The sequence below is a fragment of the Nomascus leucogenys genome, chromosome 10, assembly GCF_006542625.1.
Source record: "Nomascus leucogenys isolate Asia chromosome 10, Asia_NLE_v1, whole genome shotgun sequence".
Classification (NCBI taxonomy): domain Eukaryota; kingdom Metazoa; phylum Chordata; class Mammalia; order Primates; family Hylobatidae; genus Nomascus; species Nomascus leucogenys.
In genome coordinates this window covers 262,093-282,969 of record NC_044390.1, presented here as the reverse complement: position 1 = coordinate 282,969, position 20,877 = coordinate 262,093, and the positions used below count along the sequence as shown (strand labels likewise).

General features: G+C 55.0%; 2 protein-coding genes and 1 long non-coding RNA gene across 5 annotated transcripts; 1 reads left to right on the top strand and 2 right to left on the bottom strand.

The window, feature by feature from the left end:
• Positions 1-5,604: 5,604 nt before the first annotated feature.
• On the bottom strand, positions 5,605-14,376 carry A1BG (alpha-1-B glycoprotein). Its single transcript, XM_030819447.1, has 7 exons — positions 14,295-14,376; positions 12,869-13,138; positions 12,219-12,491; positions 11,332-11,628; positions 10,309-10,590; positions 7,111-7,398; positions 5,605-6,792 (listed from the first exon to the last, which is right to left on the bottom strand). The coding sequence occupies exons 1-7, from the start codon at positions 14,296-14,298 to the stop codon at positions 6,785-6,787; spliced, it is 1,422 nt and encodes a 473-aa protein (XP_030675307.1). The 5' UTR covers positions 14,299-14,376; the 3' UTR covers positions 5,605-6,784.
• LOC105738372 lies at positions 7,393-15,110 on the top strand. 3 transcript variants are annotated; one of them, XR_004031884.1, is made up of 4 exons: positions 7,393-7,557; positions 12,762-12,985; positions 13,321-13,416; positions 13,647-15,110. It is a non-coding gene; the product is annotated as an uncharacterized LOC105738372 (long non-coding RNA). The 3 variants fall into 3 exon arrangements; XR_004031885.1 differs by lacking the exon at positions 7,393-7,557 and adding an exon at positions 11,464-11,549; XR_001114172.2 differs by lacking the exon at positions 7,393-7,557 and having other exon boundaries at positions 11,907-12,985.
• A 463-nt stretch (positions 15,111-15,573) lies between these two features.
• Positions 15,574-19,370, bottom strand: ZNF497 (zinc finger protein 497). Its single transcript, XM_030819446.1, has one exon. It carries the CDS (start codon positions 17,307-17,309, stop codon positions 16,065-16,067), a length of 1,245 nt encoding a protein of 414 aa, XP_030675306.1. The 5' UTR covers positions 17,310-19,370; the 3' UTR covers positions 15,574-16,064.
• Between the last annotated feature and the right edge of the window lie 1,507 nt (positions 19,371-20,877).

Here is a 20,877-nt window from a genome sequence, read left to right as displayed (position 1 = left end):
CTCAGCCTTCCGAGTAGTTGGGACTACAGGCACCTGCCACCACGACCAGCTAATTTTTTTTCTTGTTTTTTTTTTTTTTTTTTTGTATTTTTAGTAGAGACGGGGTTTCACCGTGTTCGCCAGGATGGTCTTGATCTCCTGACCTCGTGATCCACCCGCCTCGGCCTCCCAAAGTGCTGGGATTACAGGCGTGAGCCACCGCGCCGGGCCCTCCGTTTTCATCTAAGGTGTTTCAAATGTCGCCCAAAGAAGCCTCCCTGCCCTCCGGGAGCAGACTTCCGCTTGCCCTCTCTGCTTCCAGAGCACCTCCTAGATACCTCTCTTACAACTCCTACCACCTTGTTTTACTTATTTGCTCCTTGCAGAGCTTATAGTGAGCGTTTTCCAAGGATACTATAAGCTCCTGAGAGCAGGGGCCACGTCTTACTCTCAGTACCCACAACACACAGGACTCAGCAGGCCCTGACTCATGCCTCTTCCATGAGTGTGACTGGTGCCCCCAGGAGGCAGCCACCATGCTGTCTCTGCCCACGTTGTCCTTACGTATGTTTACATGGATGTCTCCCCAGCAGCTTGAACCCTGGAGAGCAAGAACAATCTGATTTTCCTGGGGGCCAGCACCCAGACAAGCCTGGCAGGCAGTGGCCTCAATAAAATGTGACTGTATTGAGTCTTTTTCTAGGGCCCCAGATCCCCTGGTGTCATGGGCTTAGTCTTTGCCAGCATTCTGTCCATGTGTTCTCTGGTCTTCTCCCACAATGCTGCATCCCTGTCCCATTTTTAGGGTCCGTGTCTATCACCGGATGCTGCAGCTTCTCATTACTGTTAGGGTATTATTCTTCATGCCTCTGTTTCTGTGATGGTCTCATCATATGTGAACCGTTTGACCTGGCATATTGTGTACTAGTCACCGTCACCATCTCTCCCTATGTATCTCCCTGTATTTCGGGCCCATTCCGTCTATGTCAAGAGTAAATAGAGTCACAAAGACTGATGAGAAAGGTTCATAACATGAAGGTAAGACTCAGGGAGACAGAGACTTTGTGGAAGTATCTCTGAGGGAGTCCCAGACACAGGCAGAGAGGGCCACATACGATGTGGCAGAGGTTGAGAGACTGACAGAGGGATGACAGGCTTAGGGGAAAACTCAGAGATGAGAGATGCACATTCCCAGTGAAATGATTGCACAGGCTTCCAGCAGGCTGGAGGGAACAGAAAAGGCATGGGCCTGAATTCAGGCTGCAGAGCCTGACTCCTCCCTGCGGCTACTTTTGGGACCTAAGATAAGTGACTTTCCTGAACCTCCATGACCTCCTTATATGTAAACCAGGGACAGGACCCACCTTGCATAGTGCCTGACCCAAAGCCTGGCCCTGCACACTGTCTCTGACTCACAGCAATCATCAGCACCTCTCTTTGCCTCCTACTTGCTCAGTCTCTTTGTCACAAGAACTGGATCTCCATCCCCTTGATGCTCTGAGCATCTTCACCCATTTGGTCATTGAGACGTATCTGTCCATGTCTGTCTAAAAGGGGAGGAGATGAGGGAGAAAAAAGGGAATCTACTCAGAGCCCGTGTGTGCTGCCCAGTCTACCAAATAATTTATATACATCTCAATCCTCACACAACCATCCCTGTTTTTTTTTTTTTTTTTTTTTTTTTTTTTGAGACGGAGTCTCGCTCTGTCGCCCAGGCTGGAGTGCAGTGGCGCAATCTCGGCTCACTGCAAGCTCCGCCTCCCGGGTTCACGCCATTCTCCTGCCTCAGCCTCTCCGAGTAGCTGGGACTACAGGCGCCCGCCACCACGCCCGGCTAATTTTTTTGTATTTTTAGTAGAGACGGGGTTTCACCATGGTCTCGATCTCCTGACCTCGTGATCCACCCGCCTCGGCCTCCCAAAGTGCTGGGATTACAAGCGTGAGCCACCGCGCCTGGCCGAACCATCCCTGTTTTATAGAGGAGGAAGTGGCTTAGAGAATGTAACTGAACAAAGTCACACTGCCAGGAACTGGAAGCACTAGGATTTGACAGCACATCCAAATATGTCAGCAATTTCAATAAACATGACTGTACTCAACAAACCAAGTGTAAAGACAAATTCTAACAGATTGAATTTCTTTTTGGACCAGCCATATGTTCTTTAGAAAAGATACACCTCAAACAAGGATATGGGAAGTTGAGGGCAAAGGGATAGAAAAGGATACACAAGGTAGGCATGAAACTGAAGAAAGCTGATGGGACTGCATTAATCGCACAAAACATACATTAAGGTATAAAAGCATTTTAGGAATCATAGGGTCACTATGTTTTTATAAAAGAAACAATCTATTAGGCAGATGTAATAGTTCAAAACCAGGCACATAATATGAGTCTTGTAGAACAGAATCACAGTGAGAAACTGACGAAAGCTCAAGTGTACTTGGAAGTGCTAACATTCTTTATGATAGAAAACATTTGAACAGGCCGGGTGCGGTGGCTCACACCTGTAATCCCAGCACTTTGGGAGGCTGAGATGGGCAGATCACTTACGCTCAGGAGTGCAAGGCAAGCCTGGGCAACATAGTGAAACTGTCTACAAAAAATATGAAAATTAGCCAGCCTGGGCCGGGCACAGTGGATCACACATGTAAACCCAGCAATTTGGGAGGCCAAGACAGGCAGATCACGAGGTCAGGAGATTGAGATCATCCTGGTTAACACGGTGTGTAACCCCTTCTCTACTAAAAACACAAAAAATTGGCCAGGCACGGTGGCTCACGCCTGTAATCCCAGCAGTTTGGGAGGCCAAGACAGGCAGATCACGAGGTCAGGAATTTGAGACCAGCCTGACCAGCATGGTGACATCCCATCTCTACTAAAAATACAAAAAATTAGCTGGATGTGGTGGTGTGTACCTGTAATCCCAGCTACTAAGGAGGCTGAGGCAGGAGAGTCGCTTGAACCCGGGAGGCAGAGGTTGCAGTGAGCCAAGATCGCACCATTGCCCTCCAGCCTGGGCAACAGAGCGAGACTCTGTCTCAAAAAAAAAAAAAAAAAATTAGCCAGGCATGGTGGCACACGCCTGTAGATCCAGCTAATCAGGAGGCTGAGGCAGGAGAATTGCTTGAACCCGGGAGGCAGAGGTTGCAGTGAGCCGAGATTGGGTGACTGCACTCCAGCCTCGACAACAGAGTGAGACTCCATCTCAAAAAAAAAAAAAAAAAAGGCTGGGCGCGGTGGCTCACACCTGTAATCCCAGCACTTTGGGATGCCCGAGGCGGGTGGATCACCTGAGTTCACGAGTTTGCGACCAGCCTGGCCAACATGGTGAAACCCAGTGTCTACTAAAAATACAAAAAATTAGCCAGGCGTGGTGGTGGGTGCCTGTAATCCCAGCTACTCAGGAGGCTGAGGCAGGAGAATTGCTTGAACCCAAGAGGCAGAGGTTGCAGTAAGCCGAGATTGTGCCATTGCACTCCAGTCTGGGCAATAAGAGCAAAACTCCATTTCAAAAACAAACAAACAAAAAAAACGACTCAACCCAGAATTCTTTTTTTTTTTTTTTTGAGATGGAGTCTTGCTCTGTTGCCCAGGCTGGAGTGCAGTGGTGTGATCTCGGCTCACTGCAAGCTCCGCCTCCCATCAACCCAGAATTCTATATCCAGTGCAAACACACTTAAAGAACGAAGGCAAAATACAAACAACCTCAAATGAAGCAAACCTAAGATATGTATTTCTTGCCAGCAGACTTGCCTGAAAAGAAATGCCAAAGGAAACTCCTGGTAGAAGGGAAATGATACCAGAGGGAAAGCGGGAGCTTTGGGAATTAAACAATAGTAATAGAGATCGCACAAATATTTTATCTTTAAAATATGGCTGGAGGCGGCTGGGCGCGGTGGCTCACGCCTATAATCCCAGCACTTTGGGAGGCTGAGGCGGGTGGATCCCAAGGGCAGGAGATGGAGACCATCCTGGCTAACACGGTGAAACCTCGTCTCTACTAAAAATACAAAAAAATTAGCCGGGTGTGGTGGTGGGTGCCTGTAGTCCCAGCTACTTGGGAGGCTGAGGCAGGAGAATGGCGTGAACCCAGGAGGCAGAGCTTGCAGTGAGCCAAGATCACACCACTGCACTCCAGCCTGGGCGACAGAGCAAGACTCTGTCTCAAAAAAAAAAAAAGGAAAAAACAAATATGGCTGGAGGCCGGGTGCGGTGTAATCCGAGCACTTTGGGAGGCTGAGGTGGACAGATCACTTGAGCTCAGGAGTTTGAGACCAACATGGTGAAATACTGTCTCTACTAAAGATACAAAAAATGACCAGGTGCGGTGGCTCACACCAGCACTTTGGGAGGCTGAGGCGCTTGGGATCACAAGGTCAGGAGTTTGAGACCAGCCTGGCCAGCATGGTGAAACCCCATCTCTACTAAAAATACAAAAAATTAGCCGGGCATGCTGGTGGGTGCCTGTAGTGCCATCTATTCCGGAGGCTGAGGCAGGAGAATTGCTTGAACCTGGCAGGCGGAGGTTGCAGTGAGGCGAGATCACACCACTGCACTCCAGCCTGGGCAACAGAGCGAGATTCTGGAAAAAACAAAACAAAACAAAAAACAAAAAAGCAAAAGCAAACAAACAAAACTCAACAGTAAGAAAACAAACAGGCCAGGCACGGTGGCTCATGCCTGTAATCCCAACACTTTGGAAGGCCGAGGCAGGTGGATCACTTGAGGTCAAGAGTTGAAGACCAGTCTGGCCAACATGGTGAAACCCCCTCTCCAGTAAAAATACAAAAATCAGCCAGTGTGGTGGCACATGCCTGTAATCCTAGCTACGCAGGAGGCTGAGGGAGTTGAATCACTTGAACCTGGGCGACGGAAGTTGCAGTGAGCTGAAATCATGCCACTGCACCCCAGCCTGGGCAACAGAGCATGACTCCATCTCAAAAAAAAAGAAAAGAAAAGAAAAAAGAAAACAACCCAATATTTTAAAGTCTGCAAAATATATAAACAGACATTTCATCAAAGATGCTATATAGATGGCAACTAAGCACATGTGGAAAAAATGCTTAACATCATCAGACATTAAGGAAATGCAAGGAAAACCACTATTAGATATGTCTACACACCTATTAGAATGGCTAAAATAAACTTTTTTAAAAACTAAGCTGGGGCCGGGCGTAGTGGCTCACACCTGTAATCCCAGCACTTTGGGAGGCTGAGACGGGTGGATCATCTGAGCTCAGGAGTTGGAGACCAGCCTGGCCACCCAACAAGGTGAAACCCCGTCTCTACTAAAAATACAAAAATTAGCTGGGTGTGGTGGTGGGTGCCTGTCAGCCCAGCTACTCAGGAGGCTGAGGCACGAGAATCACTTGAACCCGGGAGGTGGAGGTTGCTGTGAGCCAAGATCACGCCATTGCACTCCAGCCTGGGCAACAAGAGCAAAACTCTGTCTCAAAAACAAATAAACAAGAAAAGCTTTTAAAAATTGATAAACCACTAGCAAGAGAGAGAGGACACATCAGGCTTGAGAGAAGTGACCTCATCATAGACTGTGCAGACATTAAAATGCATAGGCATATTAGGAACTAGATATTACTAAGGCAGTAAACCAGACCACTAGCAAATTCGTTGAAAAACACAATTTATCAACTATTAGTTGATAATACTGATACGCATCTTCTGTGTGCCAGGACCTTGAGGCCCTGCTCCAGGTAGAAACTCAGCAGGGGTTGGGAAGGCATCAGATGTCAGATGGCACAAGAGGACTCAGAGCTGAGGGACAATGGGAAAGACCACAGAGGAATCCAGCCATTTCCACAGCGTCCAGCTCTGCTGTGGGAGGCTGGGAACAGCCCAGCACTACCACCCTGTGACTGGGAGGACCAGACCACAAAATGCAGCTTCCCTGAACCTCCTCTTGGTGATGGGGTTGATGTGGTCAAGGTAGAGACGGGTATGTCCAGAGCCTCAAGCAACCTGCCCATACCTGCTGGGACCAGGCCAAGGTGCCCAGGGAGTAAGAGGCAGCATCCTCAAAGAGCACAGATGAAAGAGGCCCTGAGAAGTGTTGGTTGGCCAGGTGCTGTGGCTCACATCTGTAATCCCAACACTTTGGGAGGCTGAGGCGGGAGGATCACTTGAGCCCAAGAGTTCAAGACCAGCCTGGGCAACATAGTGAGAGTCATCTCTACAAAAAATAAATAATAGAAAGAAAAACGTGAGTTGGCCAGGCATGGTGGCTCATGCCTGTAGTCCCAGCTACTCAGGAGGCTGAGGTGGGAGGATCACTTAAGGCCAGGAGTTCAAGACAAGCTTGGGCAACACAGTGAGACCCTGTCTCTACAAAAAATAATAATTAGCCAGACGTGGCGATGCATGCCCAGGCTCCCAGCTACTTGGGAGGCTGAGGCAGGAGGATCGCTTGAGCCTGGGAGGTCAAAACTGCAGTGAGCCGGACTGCACCACTGCACTCCAGCCTGGGTGACAGTGTGAGACCCTGTCTCAAAAAAGAAAAAAGAAAAGAAATGTGCTCTTAAGAGCCAGTTCTCCACTCCTCTACCTCAGAAGCCACCCCAGAACCCATCCACTTTGAGGACACAAGATCCCAGCCCACTCAGCCCTGGGAGTCCAAAGACATTTTAAACAGATCCTCTCTTCACATTTATTAATTCCTGGGAGGAATGAGGGAGCCTTCTCCAGCCCCCCAGGGAACCCGGCCTTCTGCTGCAACAGGAGGGGAGGGAGCCAGTCCAGAATCCCCGGCACTTCTGAGGACACCAACAGCACCCTGGGCCCGCGGCTGCATCAGCTTTCTAGACAACGGAGGAAAAGAGAAACGGTGGAGGAGGGGAAACCCTATGCCCTCCTCCTCGCGGAAATCAAGGCCGACCTCCCTGACGTCCCCCCAGAAGGAAGCGCATGATCGGCTGCCGGCCGAGACCCCCATCTGCGCCGCCAGCCGCAGGGCCTTTGCTGGGCGGTTCCTCGCCCGCAATTCCCCCACGAGCCCTGGGGAGACCCAGCGCTAACCACGGTGCCCAAGGGAGGAGCCGGGAGAGGCCCTGAGGTGCGCACAGCCCCGGCAAACGCCAGCAGACGGAACCAGCACCCGGGGCCCAGGGAAGCGTCACCTGCCACCAGGAGCTGCACAGGGTCGCTGAGCTCCGACTCGAAGGTGTTGGGCCCCCAGGAGCGGTAGCGGCACCGGTAGTCGCCAGCGTGCTGGGGCCCCACGAAGACCAGCTCGAGGTTCGCCGCGGCCCCGGGGGTGGGGACCGTCTGCACGGCCTCCGTCTCGCCCTCGCGCAGCAGCTCGAAGGTGACGTCGGGGATGGGCCCCTCGCAGCGCAGGACGGCGTCTCGGCCCGCGGGCACCGCCCCACTCCACGCTGCCCGGAGCTGAGGCCTGGGAGCGGGTCCTGGGCGGAGCGGGCGGGCGGTCGGGCCAGGCCACACCCGGCGCCTGCGCCTCAGCCCCGGCTTCCTCTTCCCTACGTCTCGTTCCCGGGCGCAGAGGGCTCCTCCGGCCCCGCCGAGCTGCGCCCGCTGCCTTCACACCCGGGCCGTCCGCGCGACACGTGAGTGTCTGCTGTTCCCCGCACCCCTCCCCCAGGACCGTGGAAGTCCCGGATTCGGGCCTGCCCTGGGGCTTCTGCGGTCCCCAGCCTCGGGCACTCTGACGGGTGAAGGGAAGAAGAAATGATGGAGAAAACGGTGCTCCTTCGTGGAGGGACCAAAAAAGGACATACGATCTATGTCAATAGATGAGGGTTTTCCCTCCATAAGTTTAACTTTAAAAGTGTATTTAAGGTGCCGGGCGCAGTGGCTCACACCTGTAGTCCCAGCACTTTGAGAGGCCGAGGCAGGCGGATTGCCTGAGCTCAGGAGCTCCAGACCAGCCTGGGTAACACGGTGAAACCCCGTCTCTACTAAAATACAAAAAATTAGCCGGGCGTGGCAGCGTGCGCCTGTAATCCCAGCTACTCGGGAGGCGGAGGCAGGAAAATTGCTTGAACCTGGGAGGCAGAGGTTTCAGTGAGCCAAGATCGCGCCACTGCACTCCAGCCCGGGTGACAGAGTGACACTCCGTCTCAAAAACAAACAAACAAACAACAAAAAACAAAACAAAACTGTAAGGAATCAAATGTTACAAAATCCTGGAAGATTTTGGTAATGCTGTTGATAATTTCAGGGAAATTAATGAAGTACATGTAAGTACTTGATTTAAATGTGTTTCTATTCAATAGTTTGAGTATCTTGCCATGGAAGATACTTAGCCCAGCCTAGCAGAAAAGTGCAATATGTATAATATACTTTCGCTTTTAAAAGTTATATTCCCTATCCATTTTGAAATGCTGGGCAAACTACATGAAGTTATTTGCAATTAATTGACAGCTAATCAGGAATTTTGAAAGCTTGATTGGATTAACAAACTACAATGTTGAAATTTGGTAAAGTCATAATGTTGATTTTTACTGTGAAACGTTTTCTTATAAGATAGATATACACATCCTAGTTTAATTTTGTGTCTTAGTGTGGATTTACAAATTTACTACAGTTATTCTGAGCCCAGGAACCCAATCAGATTTCAGGCCAGTTTGATACTGGCTGTTCTTAATTCTAACAGGAGAGTAGGACATCATACTAAATGTTATGTCAGTGGGACTGTGTTGTCTGTGGAGCTTAGTAAATTAATCATTTTCTTCAGACTTTAAGGAGAGTGATAAATAAAATTTGGAGTCATAGGATATAGATGTACAATTTAAAGATTAAACATTTTTTTTTTGAGATGGAGTTTCGCTCTTGTTGCCCAGGCTGGAATGCAGTGGCACGACCTGGACTCACTGCAAACTCCACCTCCCGGGTTAAAGCGATTCTCCTGCCTCAGCCTCCCAAGTCGCTGGGATTACAGGCATGTACCACCACAGCTGGCTAATTTTGTATTTTTAGTAGAGACGGGGTTTCTCCACGTTGGCTAGGCTGCTCTTGAACTCCTGACTTTGTGATCCACTCGCCTTGGCCTCCCAAAGTGCTGCGATTACAGGCATGAGCCACCTCGCCTGGCCAAGATTAAACATTTTTCATCAATTGTGGATGGTGGCTTATAACACTGCAAGAATAGACTGGGCATGGTGACTCACAACTGTAATCCCAGCACTTTGGGAGGCAGAGGCGGGCAGATCAGAAGGTCAGGAGTTCAAGACCAGCCCGGCCAACATAACAAAACCCCGTCTCTACTAAAAATACAAAAATTAGGTGGGCATGGTGGCATGCGCCTCTAATACCAGCTACTCGGGAGGCTGAGGCAGCAGAACTGCTTGAACCCAGAAGGTGAAGGTTGCAGTGAGCTGAGATTGCACCACTGCACTCCGGCCTGCAAGAATAAAAGTTATCCAAAAAAAAAGGAGAAGAAAAGGGAGGAAGGAAGGAGAGAGATGGGGTGGGGGGGAGATAGAGAAAGAAACAGAAAGAAGGAAGAAAAAAGAAGAAAGAAAAGAGAGAAAGAAGGAAGGAAGAAAGAAAGAAGGAAAGAAAGGAAGGAAAAAAAGAAAAGAAAAAAGAGGAAGAAGGAAAGAAGGAAGGAAGGAAGAAAGAAGGAAAGAAAGGAAGGAAAAAAAGAAAAGAAAAAAGAGGAAGAAGGAAAGAAAGAAAGGAAGAAAGAAAGAAAGAGGAAAGAAACAAAGAAGGAAAGAAAGAAAAGAAGAAAGGAAAGAAAGGAAGAAAGAAAGGAAGGAAGAAAGAAAGAAAGGAAGAAAAGAAAGAAAGAAAAAGAAAGGAAAGAAAGAAAAAAGAAGAAAGGAAAGAGAAAACGGTGCTCCCAGCAAAGGGCACGACTTCAAGGTCTGGAGGTCAGACCTGTGCCCTCAGGCTCTGCTGGGCTCTGAGTCCTGGAGACGTCGATGAGGAAATCAGAGGGACAAACAGAGCTGGGGACGGCGGGGATGGGGAGAAGGACACATCAGCCGTGCGCCTGCGGGACCGGGGCCGGGGCGGGGCGTCCAGTATGACGACTGACATGGCCAGTAAGGAAAACAGGGCAGCCACAGAGCTGCAGGGATCTGACCAAGAAAACCTGGGTCCAGCCTCCCTGCTGCCGACCACCATGCTACACGTGACCTACGGGCTTGCGTCCGTGGGAAATAAGCCGAAATTCCAGGCGTCCCCAGACCCTCGACCACCGATCGCCCGCTCCCCGCCGGGGTAGGCGATGGGGGCTGAACCAAGGCCCAGAGCGCCGCCGTCGGACGCCCAAGGAAAGAGGGGAAAGACAGGAGGCCCCGAGGGGCACTGAACCCGCGCCCGCCCTCGCTGGTGCCCCGTGAGCTCACCGTCCACGCGCAGCTCCAAGCGCTCGCTGGGCGCGGAGCCCGCGAAAGGCGGCTTCAGGTCCACGTAGACGCAGCTGTAGTTGGCGGAGTCAGCCACGGAAATGTTGTGCAGCTCGAAGAGGGCCTCGGTCCCAGCGGGGCTCTGGAAACGGTGCACGCGGCGCCCGCCCCCGTCCTCGCGCACCAGGGCGAAGCGCGCGCCCTCCAGGGGCGCCAGGCACCGCAGCCGCAAGGCCCTGCCGGACTCCGGCTCCGAGGAGAACTCCGGTGCGGGCAGCGTCTCTGCGGAGCAGCACGCGGGCTGACCCGGGCGCCCCGCGGATGGCTTGGCCCTAACGCGTGGTCTGGGCTCACGCTCTTTGCCTTGGCTGCGTCTTCTGCCCGCAGTGATCTGGCCAGCTTCCTCCCTCGCCTCCTTGGGCCCGCCCCACCTTTCCATCCCAGTCCTTCTTGGATATCTCACATGCACCCTTTCACTGTTTCTTAGTAATTTGTTTGTCTACAGACACAGACGGGAAGCGGGGACGGGGACATGTTTTGTGTATGGCTTGATGCCTGGTGCACGATGCCGCTCAGTAGTGGATTTGCTCCACGAGCGTCTTCTGGGCACCGCCCCAAAGCCCGCCCCACCGAGGGGCCCCTGTGGTCCGCTGGGCATGGGGTTCGCTGTCCAGTGCTCAGAGTATGCTAAATACCATCAGGCCAAAGGCAAGCGAGCAGAGGAGCTGCCTCAGCAGAGGCCCTCAGTGCTCACCCAGACCTGGCAGCTGGGATGGGACCCTGGCCAGGTGGTACCCCCTGTGGCCTGGGCCAGAACTGTTCACCCAGTTATTCTCTGTGGGGCCTGAAGGTTGTCACGCTCATCGTCCTATTTGCAGTTTAGGACCCTGAATCGGGAGGTGGGTGGGTAAAGTTGGGATTGGACCCTGGCCCAGAGCGCTGCACTTCCCCAGACTACACCTGGTACTGCTTCTGCTCCCCAGGGACCCAGCCGCGGCCCTGTCCCTGCTGGCCCTGGCTCACCATCGCTCAGAATCAGCTCGACCGGTGCACTGTCCCCGGACCAGCTGTTTTGGTTGTCATGCAGCCGGTAGCGGCAGGTGTAGTGACCTCCATCCCCCAGGGCCACCGGGTTCAGGTGAAAGAAGATGCGGTCTGGGCTGGTGCTGCTCCTGGGTACCAGCAGCTCTTTCTCCCCGCGCCGCAGCTGGAAGTCCACTCCACTCAGGGGAGCCATGCAGGTGAGGGTCACCTCGCTGCCGGGGCGCAGGACCTGGGTGGACTCTCCACGGTGCATCAGCACAGGCGGTGGTGGTGCAGCTGCAATGCAGGCAGCGTTACTAGGCTGCCCCATCCCTGGAGCTGCCCTCTGCCCAGTCCCCAGACCTCTGCCCTCCGGGTGGCAACCCCAGGAACACCCTTCCATTCTTTTTTTTTTTTTGAAACGGAGTTTCGCTCTTGTTGCCCAGGCTGGAGTGCAGTGGCGCCATCTCGGCTTACTGCAACCTCTGCCTCCCAGGTTCAAGGGATTCTGCTGCCTCAGCCTCCCGAGTAGCTGGGACTACAGGCACCTGCTACCACACCTGTCTAATTTTTGTATTTTTAGTAGAGACGGGGTTTCATCATGTTGGATAGACTGGTCTTGATCTCTTGACCTCATGATCCGCCAGCCTCAGCCTCCCAAAGTGCTGGGATTATAGGCATGAGCCACCGGACCCGGCCCACCCTTCCATTCTTTGGGCATCCTCTGCCCAAACTCCTTTGCAACCATCAGACCCAGGCAACTGTGTGGCCAGCTTTCTGGACCTGGTCCTGGGCAAGGGCATTCAGCATGGAGGTCAAGGTGAATGTGGTCATGCCCCCTGTATCCTCCTCCCCCAACAGCCCCCCAAGATGGTTCCCACAGCCACCAAGCTCCTCAATGGTCACAGTAGCACTGGGCTCAGAGAGGGCGCCTTCCCCATGGGTCCGGTAGCTGCAGCTATAGTTGCCAGCCCGATGAACTGGAAAGGTGGCCTCCACATCCTCCTGGGCTTCAGGCACCTCCAGAAACTCATGGTCGCCTTCCCGCCTCAGCAGAAAAGTCACACCCCGCAGCCCGCCTCGGCACACTGCTGTTGTGTTCAGGCCGGGGGTGATCCAGGACACTGGCGTCATTGAGAGCCAGGGAGCAGGCAAGGACTCTGTGGGTGGGTGGAGTTGAAGAGCGGTTCTGCATAACATGGGAAACGTGGGAAGCCCAGCAGAACCTGGGCCCCACACTCAAAACTGTGAAGGAGACAGGGACGGAGGGCATTGCTGGGAGAAGGCAGGCAGGCACCAGTGGAAACAAGGCATATGGCAAGAGAAAAGAGTGTGTGGGAGCTGTACGGCATGCCGGGCCTGCTGGGGACACAGCCATGTATTCCTCACAACACTCTGGGGTTAACGCAGACATCATCCCCATTTGACAGATGGGAAGATTGGGGCTCAGAGACATCAGGTGACTTGGAGGAAGGGAGACCCCCCAATCAACAACCTACCCACTGCCTCCTGGCCCCCAATTCATGCCCCGGCTCACTTGGCCCTGTCAGCTCCAGGAGCTTGCTCAGCTGGGTCCATCCTGTGGACAAGCCTGAGCGGCAGCGGTAGCGGCCCTGGGTGTCACCTGTCAGCAGGAACTGGTGCTCGATGGCAGGTGAGTCAAGGTGCACAGGCTCCTGGGCCACCCCATTCTTGAACAGCTGGAAGTCTGGGGTCTCCAGGCGGGCCTGGCACGTCAGCGTCACATTGGCTGAGGGTTTCAGCAGCGATTCGGACTCTGCCCACAGGCTGGGCTGGGGGTCATAAACTGCAAAGGGGTGGCTGGGCTCAGCTCAGTGCCAGAGAGACAGGGCTCACCCACGGCCTGGGCCCGCCGTTCCCAGACCTCACCCCTGCACTCACATGTGGCTGCTTCTGTCCCTGGGCCCCAGGGGAGACCTGCGGAGACAGCCCCCATGAGGCTCCCGTTCCCGCCCCCTCCCGCCCCAGGGACCCAGACCCCAGGAGGCCTCACCCCAGAGCAAGAGAAAGACCACCAGCATGGACATGATGGTCGCGCTCACTCCGGTGCAGTGAGTGTCTGGGGTGAGCGTCTGCAGCAATGAGGCCCCGAGGGAGGGCGGCGAGGGCACTGACCTCTTCCCGTGTTTGTCCTTTCCGGAAGGCAGGGGCAGGGCCCCATGGGGTCAGGGCAAAGGGTGAACTTCTGAGGCCTCAGGATGCCCAGCAACAATTATAATCAATAATCATGTATGATTAATAAACTAAATCAAGAGTGATAAAATGACGCTAAAGCCACCTCATCCTCATTTCAGTGTTGGATCCTGGATCCTGTTCTAGAAGGAGATGCTGAGTTCTCCCCACTCTACCTGGAGCTGCTGAGGTCAAGTGGAGAGTGCCAGGGCTGAAGCCCAGCGAGCCCCTCCCTGTCACACCACCCCGCACGTGACACCAAAGGTGAGGTTCACTTCACTTTCTGCGGTTGCCCTCACATGGGCTGTCTGGAGGTGCACCGTCACTCTTCCTGAGGACTGTGGTTCCTTCTCCATCACTGGTTCATTCTGCATGGCGTGACCGACCACTGCTCTGGGGTCAGATTCCCACCCAGGTCATTCGGCTGAGACCTGCGCGTCCCAGGCCTACCCGTGCCATGTGCTCAGTTACCTGAGCTGCTGGTGGCCACTCATGTGGCTATAGCCTGCTGCCTGGAGGCCAGGCCTCCCGCTTCCCCTGCCTCCCCCTCTCCCTGTGGCCTCTCTCTCACCACAGCCTGTTGGGATGGAACAGGACAGGGGTGAGACTGTGGTGCTTTCACACTCAGCCTCCATGGACGTCCTGTCATTCCCACCCCGGGAGGTCTGGTCCCCACCCTGGGTGTCCCAGCCTAGCTCCGCTACGAGTGTGAGGGCCCAGGGCAACCGCCTAGCCCTCATCTGCCCCTGCACTGCATCCCCCCCACTCACTCATTCCACAGGCATTTATTGAGCATCTACTGTGTTCCAGATGCAAAGAAGACAGTGGGATAACTGGGCAAGGAGCATTCCGGGCAGAGGGAGCAGCCAGTGCAAAGATGGGAGATGCGGTTGCAGTGAGAAGGAGCCGAGGAGACCAGGAGTTGAGGCGACTACAGAACGATTGCAGAGCTCAGAGACGTGATGAAGACCAGCTGCGCACTGCAGCGGCTCTGGCTTCTGCTGTGAGGGATGGGGAGCTGTGGAGACGCCCTCTGTTTGGTCCCATTTCCCTATTGCTGAGCACCTGCTGCATGCTCTCTGTCCTGCTCAGAGCCAGTACCTGGAGGGAGGCTGTGTGTTCTGGGTGGACTGGGGGAGAATGCATTCTTTGCAGAGACAACCCGGTGCTGAGGCCTGAAGTTATAACCAGACCTGGGGCACTCAGACAAGGACTGGTGGCCAGCCAGAGGAGCAGAGCTCAGGGTGTGCACAGAACTCAGAAGTCAGATCATTGAACAGTGGCTGAACCTTTCAGCCCATTGGCAGTGAGGCAGCCCAGGCAGCCAGAGGCCTGGGCAAATCTGAGGTCTGCAGAGATGGAGCTGTCAGTCTGCTTCCTTTGGCAGTCCCAACACCAGCCTCGTTGCACCCTCCTCTTAGCTCCCCTGGGTTCTCCAGCCCTAAGGGTGGTGGCAGCTTCCTGCAAGTATCCAGCTCTGAGATTCTGCAACATCCACTTTTGCTCTCTGAGCCTCGCAAAACCTGCACAGTCCCTGACTTATATACCCTCTGTTTGAAATACCTAGTGTGGTTTCTGTTTCCTGACTTGACTCTGACTGGTGTGGTATTTGGTATAAAGAAGGTTCCCTGGCCAGGTGCAGTGGCTCACGCCTATAATCCCAACACTTTGGGAAGCTGAGGCAGGAGGATCACTTGAGCCCAGGAGTTTGAGACCCGCCTAGGCAATATGGTGAGACGCTGTCCCTACAAAAAATTTTAAAATTAGCCAGGTGTAGTGACACTAGTCTGTCATCCCAGCTGCTTGGGAGGCTAAGGTGGGAGGATCACCTGAGCCTAAGAAGTCGCGGCTGCAATAAGCCGTGATTGCACCACTGCACTCCAGCCTGGGTGACAGAGTGAAACTCTGCCTCCTTCCCCAAAAAAGAAAAGTCCCATGAAACAGACCTACAAAGGTGAGATTCTGGGATTGATCTGGTTCTGACCTCGGTCAGGAATGCAGTGCTGAGCCTCTTGCCAACAGAATATGAGACACTAGAAAGCCATAGCATGCGGTTTCATCATGTTTAACTGTCACCTGTGGTTGCCCGAGATGAAGTGCTGACTGGAGCGAGCACCTTAGGAGACACAGTGGCCACTGCACGGAGCAGCTGGTAGCAGCAATGGTGACCATGTGGACTGTGGGGTGGGTTGGCTGCTTTTGACAGTGCCAGAGAACTTAAAGAAATAGCCACACCTGTCGGAGACCCCAGTTCTTGCCCACCTCTGCACGGACGAACCTCTCGCCAAAGTGGAGCTTGCCGCCCTCCCTGGGGTAAGAGCCCATCCCACATGTCCCCAGCCAGGCCAGGGTGGCCGGTGGGCTATCGTCAAAGGGACTGTGCAGCCAGGGTTCTCCACACCCAAGGCCGCCCCTGCACTCCCAGCAGGAGGGCGCCCGCACCGGCGGCCTGAAAAAGTCTGGGCCAGCAGACAGCGCACTCACGCCCGGGACCCCGCAGTGCCGCGTGTCCGCGACCTCCCGCTCAGGGCGTCCTCGGGTCAGAGCGCAGCGCGGCCCCCGTGCCGCTTCTGGTGCTCGTTGAGGTTGCAACGGTGGCTGAAAGGCTTCCCGCACTCGCCGCAAGCGTAGGGCCTCTCGCCCGAGTGCGTGCGCTGGTGGCTGAGTAGGTTGGAGCGCTGGCTGAAGGCCTTGCCGCACTGGGCGCACGCGTGGGGCTTCTCGCCCGTGTGCACGCGCCGGTGCTCCGCCAGGTAGGAGCCCATGACAAAAGCCTGGCCGCACTCGGCGCACTCGAAGGGCCGCTCATCAGTGTGCGTGCGCTGGTGCTGCAGGAGCTGCGAGCTCTCGCGGAAAGCCTTTCCGCACTCGGCGCAGGGGAAGGGCTTCTCGCTGCTGTGCGTGCGCCGGTGCTGCCGCAGCCCCGCCACACGCACGAAGGCCTTGCCGCAGTCGGGACAGGCGTGTGGCCGTGCGCCCGCGTGGATCTTCAGGTGCTCGGCCAGGTTGGAGCTCTGGCTGAAGGCCTTGCCACAGTCCGGGCAGGTGTGCGGCCGCGCGCCCGTGTGCACGCGCCGGTGCTCCAGGAAATTGGAGTTCCAGCTGAAGGCCTTGCCGCACTCCGGGCACTCGTAGGGCTTCTCGCCCGTGTGCGTGCGTCGGTGCTGCACCAACGTGGTGCTTCGGCAGAAGGAGTTGCCGCAGTCCGGGCAGCGGAAGGGCTTCAGGCCGCTGTGCGTCTCCTGGTGGTGGATGAGCTGCGAGTGCGCGCGGAAGGCCTTGCCGCACTCCCCGCAAGCGTAGGGCTTCTCTCCGCTGTGGATGCGCTGGTGCTGGCTGAGGTTGGAGCTCCAGGCGAAGGCCTTGCCGCACTCGGGGCACGTGTACGGCTTCTCGCCTGTGTGCACGCGCCGGTGCTGCAGCAAGTAGGAGCCCTGGCTGAACGCCTTGCCGCACTCCCCGCACCGGCAGCCCGGCTCCTCTGGGAGAGGCGAAGGGCGCAACGCCCGGTCTGCAGGCTCGCTCCCGGACCCAGCCCCGTCCCGCCCACCGTCTGCGGGGCCCAGCTCCCTGCTGGGGCCTCCCTGTTCATCCGCCGCCCCCAGTGTGGCTTGCTGCCGCTGACCGTCCCCTGCCTCCCTGGGGACCTCCGTGGAGTTCTCCCAGGCCCCCCAGCCTCCAGACACAGCCCCCTCAGAGGGGACCCTCGTGGCAGTCTTCACATTGCAGAGGCCCTGGCCTTCCTCTGGGGCCACCTGCAGCGTCCACCCTCCTGGGGACTCCATCTCGCGCCTGTGACCTAAAACAGGAGAGAAAAGGCAAGTGCCTTAGAGAATATAAAGAACACCAGACAGAGGGGGACACGACGGTGGGTGGGCTGTCATCCCCCACTCTTCTCCTCCAGGGCCGTGGATGCCCAGTGCCCTCTGGAGCCTGGAGCAGCAAGGCCAGCAGGCGAGCTAGACACTCAGGGGACGGGCCAGCACTCTGGGCCTGCCTGACAGGGCCACGTGCACATCCCCACACCCGGCCCGGCTCAGCAGGAGGGGAGGGGGCGCCAGCATCGGGGAAGGACTCAAAGCTGCCCACGCACCTGCACTGGCCCTACTGTGGCACCACTCTCCTCCCCTTGCTTGACGGGGTGGGGCCCCGTGCCAAGCAGGTGGAGACTCCAGTTTGTGAGGAAGACGATGGACCCGTCTCCATTCCAGGAGGCTGGAGGACACCGCCTGACCCAAACACAGCTATGTCTGCCTCACCCACTCCACCCTGGCTGGATCGCTGGGTAGTCCCCTCCACACAATATGGGCAGCATGTCCAGGCTGGAGGATCTCAGTGGCTGTTACCCAGGCAATGTCCACACCAGGCCTCTGTGCAGGTCAGACCAGGTGGTCCAAGGCATGGGGTGGCTGTGCAGCCCAGATCCCTGAGAGAGAGAGAGAGGCCAAGGGTGGGAAGGCCTCCTTGGTCCTGAGGCCATGCCTGCCTGTCCAGCCGATCCTTCCCACAGTGAAGTCTCTACAGCGAGCAAAACCCATCCCCATTTGCCCTGAGCACCTTATCATCCTTGTGTAGTCTCCAGCCCCGCTGCCAAGGCAGGGCAGGGACAAGTGTGTGGATGGTGCCGTACCTGGAGGTGGGGCCTGGAAGGGGCCCAGGGGAGCCTCTTGCTCCTTTCCCTCCTCTGTCCTGGGGACCAGCTCCTCTTGGGGATTGGGGGCTGGCACCTGGGGACAGGAAGGCAGCAGGGCAGGGTGAGGTGTTCAGCCTAGCAGATCTGAGGTGAAAACGAGGGGCATGCAGTGGCATGACCCACCCTTCTCTGCATCTGCAGTTCTCAGGACACAGTGCAGAGCACACAGGTGTGGACTGGAGATCTCTGACTCTGCCGCCCAAGCCAAGACCACCAAATCCCACCTGTCACCATCCCTTTCCCACAGCCCCCAGGCCCTCTCAGCCACCAATCCCCCACTGGCCCCAGTGCTAGCTCAGCCGGGGTCGTGAGCAGGGGAAGCACACCCAGCCCCCACTCATCTGGAGTCCTGGCCCAGCTGACTCCTGCTGTAGCCACTCCGCCAGGGCAGTGGCCTCCTCAGGGCTGCCTGGCCACTGCTCCTGCACGTAGGCCTGGATGTCCGGGAGCAGTGTGCCCAATAACTGCTCCAGCACCAAGAGCTCCAGTATCTGCTCCTTGGAGCAGGCCTCAGGCATCAGCCACTGGCAACACAGCTCACGCAGCTGAGCCAGGGCCCCGCTGCCTTCTCGTAGCAGAACCCCCAGGAGCACTGGCCAGGGCTCTTGGAGCTGGGCTCACCCACCATCAGTTCCAGTGGACTCTGGAAGACCTGGGGGCCAGGGCTGATGCCTCACTCATCTGGGCAGCCATCCTGCCCCTTTCCCCGGGAGAGGAAGGCAGCTGCATGGCCCAGGGTACTGTCTCTGCAGCTGGAAACACAAAGGAGAGCCTGTGAGCACAGCAAGGCCAGGAAGGTCCCCTCCTTGGGACCACCTGAGACTGAGTACAAAGGGAAGAATGGGGGTATCAGCGTTTCTGGCCCCCAATGTCAGCGTCTTTGCCCACCTGTGTGTCCAGGTGCCTGAGGGACACACTGAGGTGCCATGGCTGCTTGTACCATCCCTTCCCCTCTCCCTGCTTTTCTTGAGGGTCCCTGCCCTGCCCTGTCTCCTTGGCTCCCTTCATCCCACACATAGAACACTTAAGGCAGAGACTGTGAACAGGACACCCAGAGTCAGACCAGCAGATGGGTCCTGTTTGTCCCCTCCAGGAAGTGTTTTAAAAATTTAAGTTAGGCCAAGTGCGGTGGCTCACAGCTGTAGTCCCAGCACTTTGGGAGGCCGAAGCGCGTGGATCACGAGGTCAGAAATTCCAAGACCAGCCTGGCCAACATGGTGAAACCCCGTCTCTACTAAAAATACAAAAATTAGCCAGGCATGGTGGCAGGTGCCTGCAATCCCAGCTACTCAGGAGGCTGAGGCAGAGAACTGCTTGAACCTGGGAGGTGGACGTTGCAGTGAGCCGAGACGCACCACTGCACTCCAGCCTGGGTGACAAAGTGAGACTCTGTCTCAAAAAAAAAGAGAATAAAGTACTGATGCACACTACAAGATGGATGAATCTTGAAAAGATTATGCTAAGTGTAAATGAAAAAATCAGACCCAAAATACTTCATATTATTTGATTCCGTTTATGTGAAATGTCCAGAACAGATAAGTCTATAAGAGGCAGAAAGTAGATTAGTGGTTGCCAGGATCTGCAGGGAAGAGAGAAATGGGAGATACAGCCGTGGGAGTGATGAAAATATTCTGGAATTAGTGGTGATGACTGTGCAACACTGAATATACTAAAAACCACTGAATTGGCCGGGCGCGGTGGCTGACGCTTGTAATCCCAGCACTTTGGGAAGCCGAGGCGGGCGGATCACGAGGTCAGGAGATCGAGACCACGGTGAAACCCCATCTCTACTAAAAATACAAAAAATTAGCCGGGCGTGGTGGCGGGCGCCTGTAGTCCCAGCTACTCGGAGAGGCTGAGGCAGGAGAATGGCGTGAACCCGGGAGGCGGAGCTTGCAGTGAGCCGAGATTGCGCCACTGCACTCCAGCCTGGGCGACAGAGCGAGACTCTGTCTCAAAAAAAAAAAAAAAAAAAACACTGAATTACACACTTTAAAAGGATGAATTGTATTTATGTTTTTTAAAAAGTTACCACCCAATCCCAAAAGCTTAAAAACTGTATGACTCCATTCATTTTTATTTTTCTTTTTTTTTTCTTTTGAGACAGGGTCTGGCTCTGTCACCCAGGCTGGAGTGCAGTGGTGTGATCTCATCTCCCAGGCTCAATCCATCTTCCCACCTCAGCCTCCCAAGGCGCTGGGACATCAAGTGCATGCCACCATACCCAGCTAATTTTTTTATTTTTTATTTTTCAATTTTTGAGATGGAGTTTCGCTCTTTCACCCAGGCTGGAATGAAGTGGCGCAATCTCGGCTCACTGCAACCTCTGCCCCCAGGATTCAAGCGATTCTCCTGCCTCAGCCTCCCCAATAGCTGGGATTACAGGCACCTGCCACCAGGCCCGGCTTATTTTATTTTATTTTATTTTATTTTTTAGTAGAGATGGGGTTTCACCATGTTGGCCAGGTTGGTCCCGAACTCTTTTTTTTGAGACAGTGTCTTGCTCTGTCGCCCAGGCTGGAGTGCAGTGGCACCATCTCGGCTCACTGCAAGCTCTGCTTCCCGGGTTCACACCATCCTCCTGCCTCAGCCTCCCAAGTAGCTGGGACTACAGGCTCCCCACACCACGCCCGGCTAATTTTTTGTATTTTTAGTAGAGA

Excerpts from the sequence above, each read along its gene's own strand:
- A1BG (XM_030819447.1), bottom strand. Across the intron at positions 12,492-12,868 it reads CCTGGAGCTGACAGGGCCAA|AGTCCTTGCCTGCTCCCTGG; the intron begins GTGAGCCGGGGC and ends ACCCACCCACAG. Across the intron at positions 7,399-10,308 it reads CTTGGAGCTGCGCGTGGACG|GACCCGCTCCCAGGCCTCAG; the intron begins GTGAGCTCACGG and ends CGCTCCGCCCAG.
- ZNF497 (XM_030819446.1), bottom strand. The coding sequence starts at position 17,309 with ATGGAGTCCCCAGGAGGGTGGACGCTGCAGGTGGCCCCAGAGGAAGGC.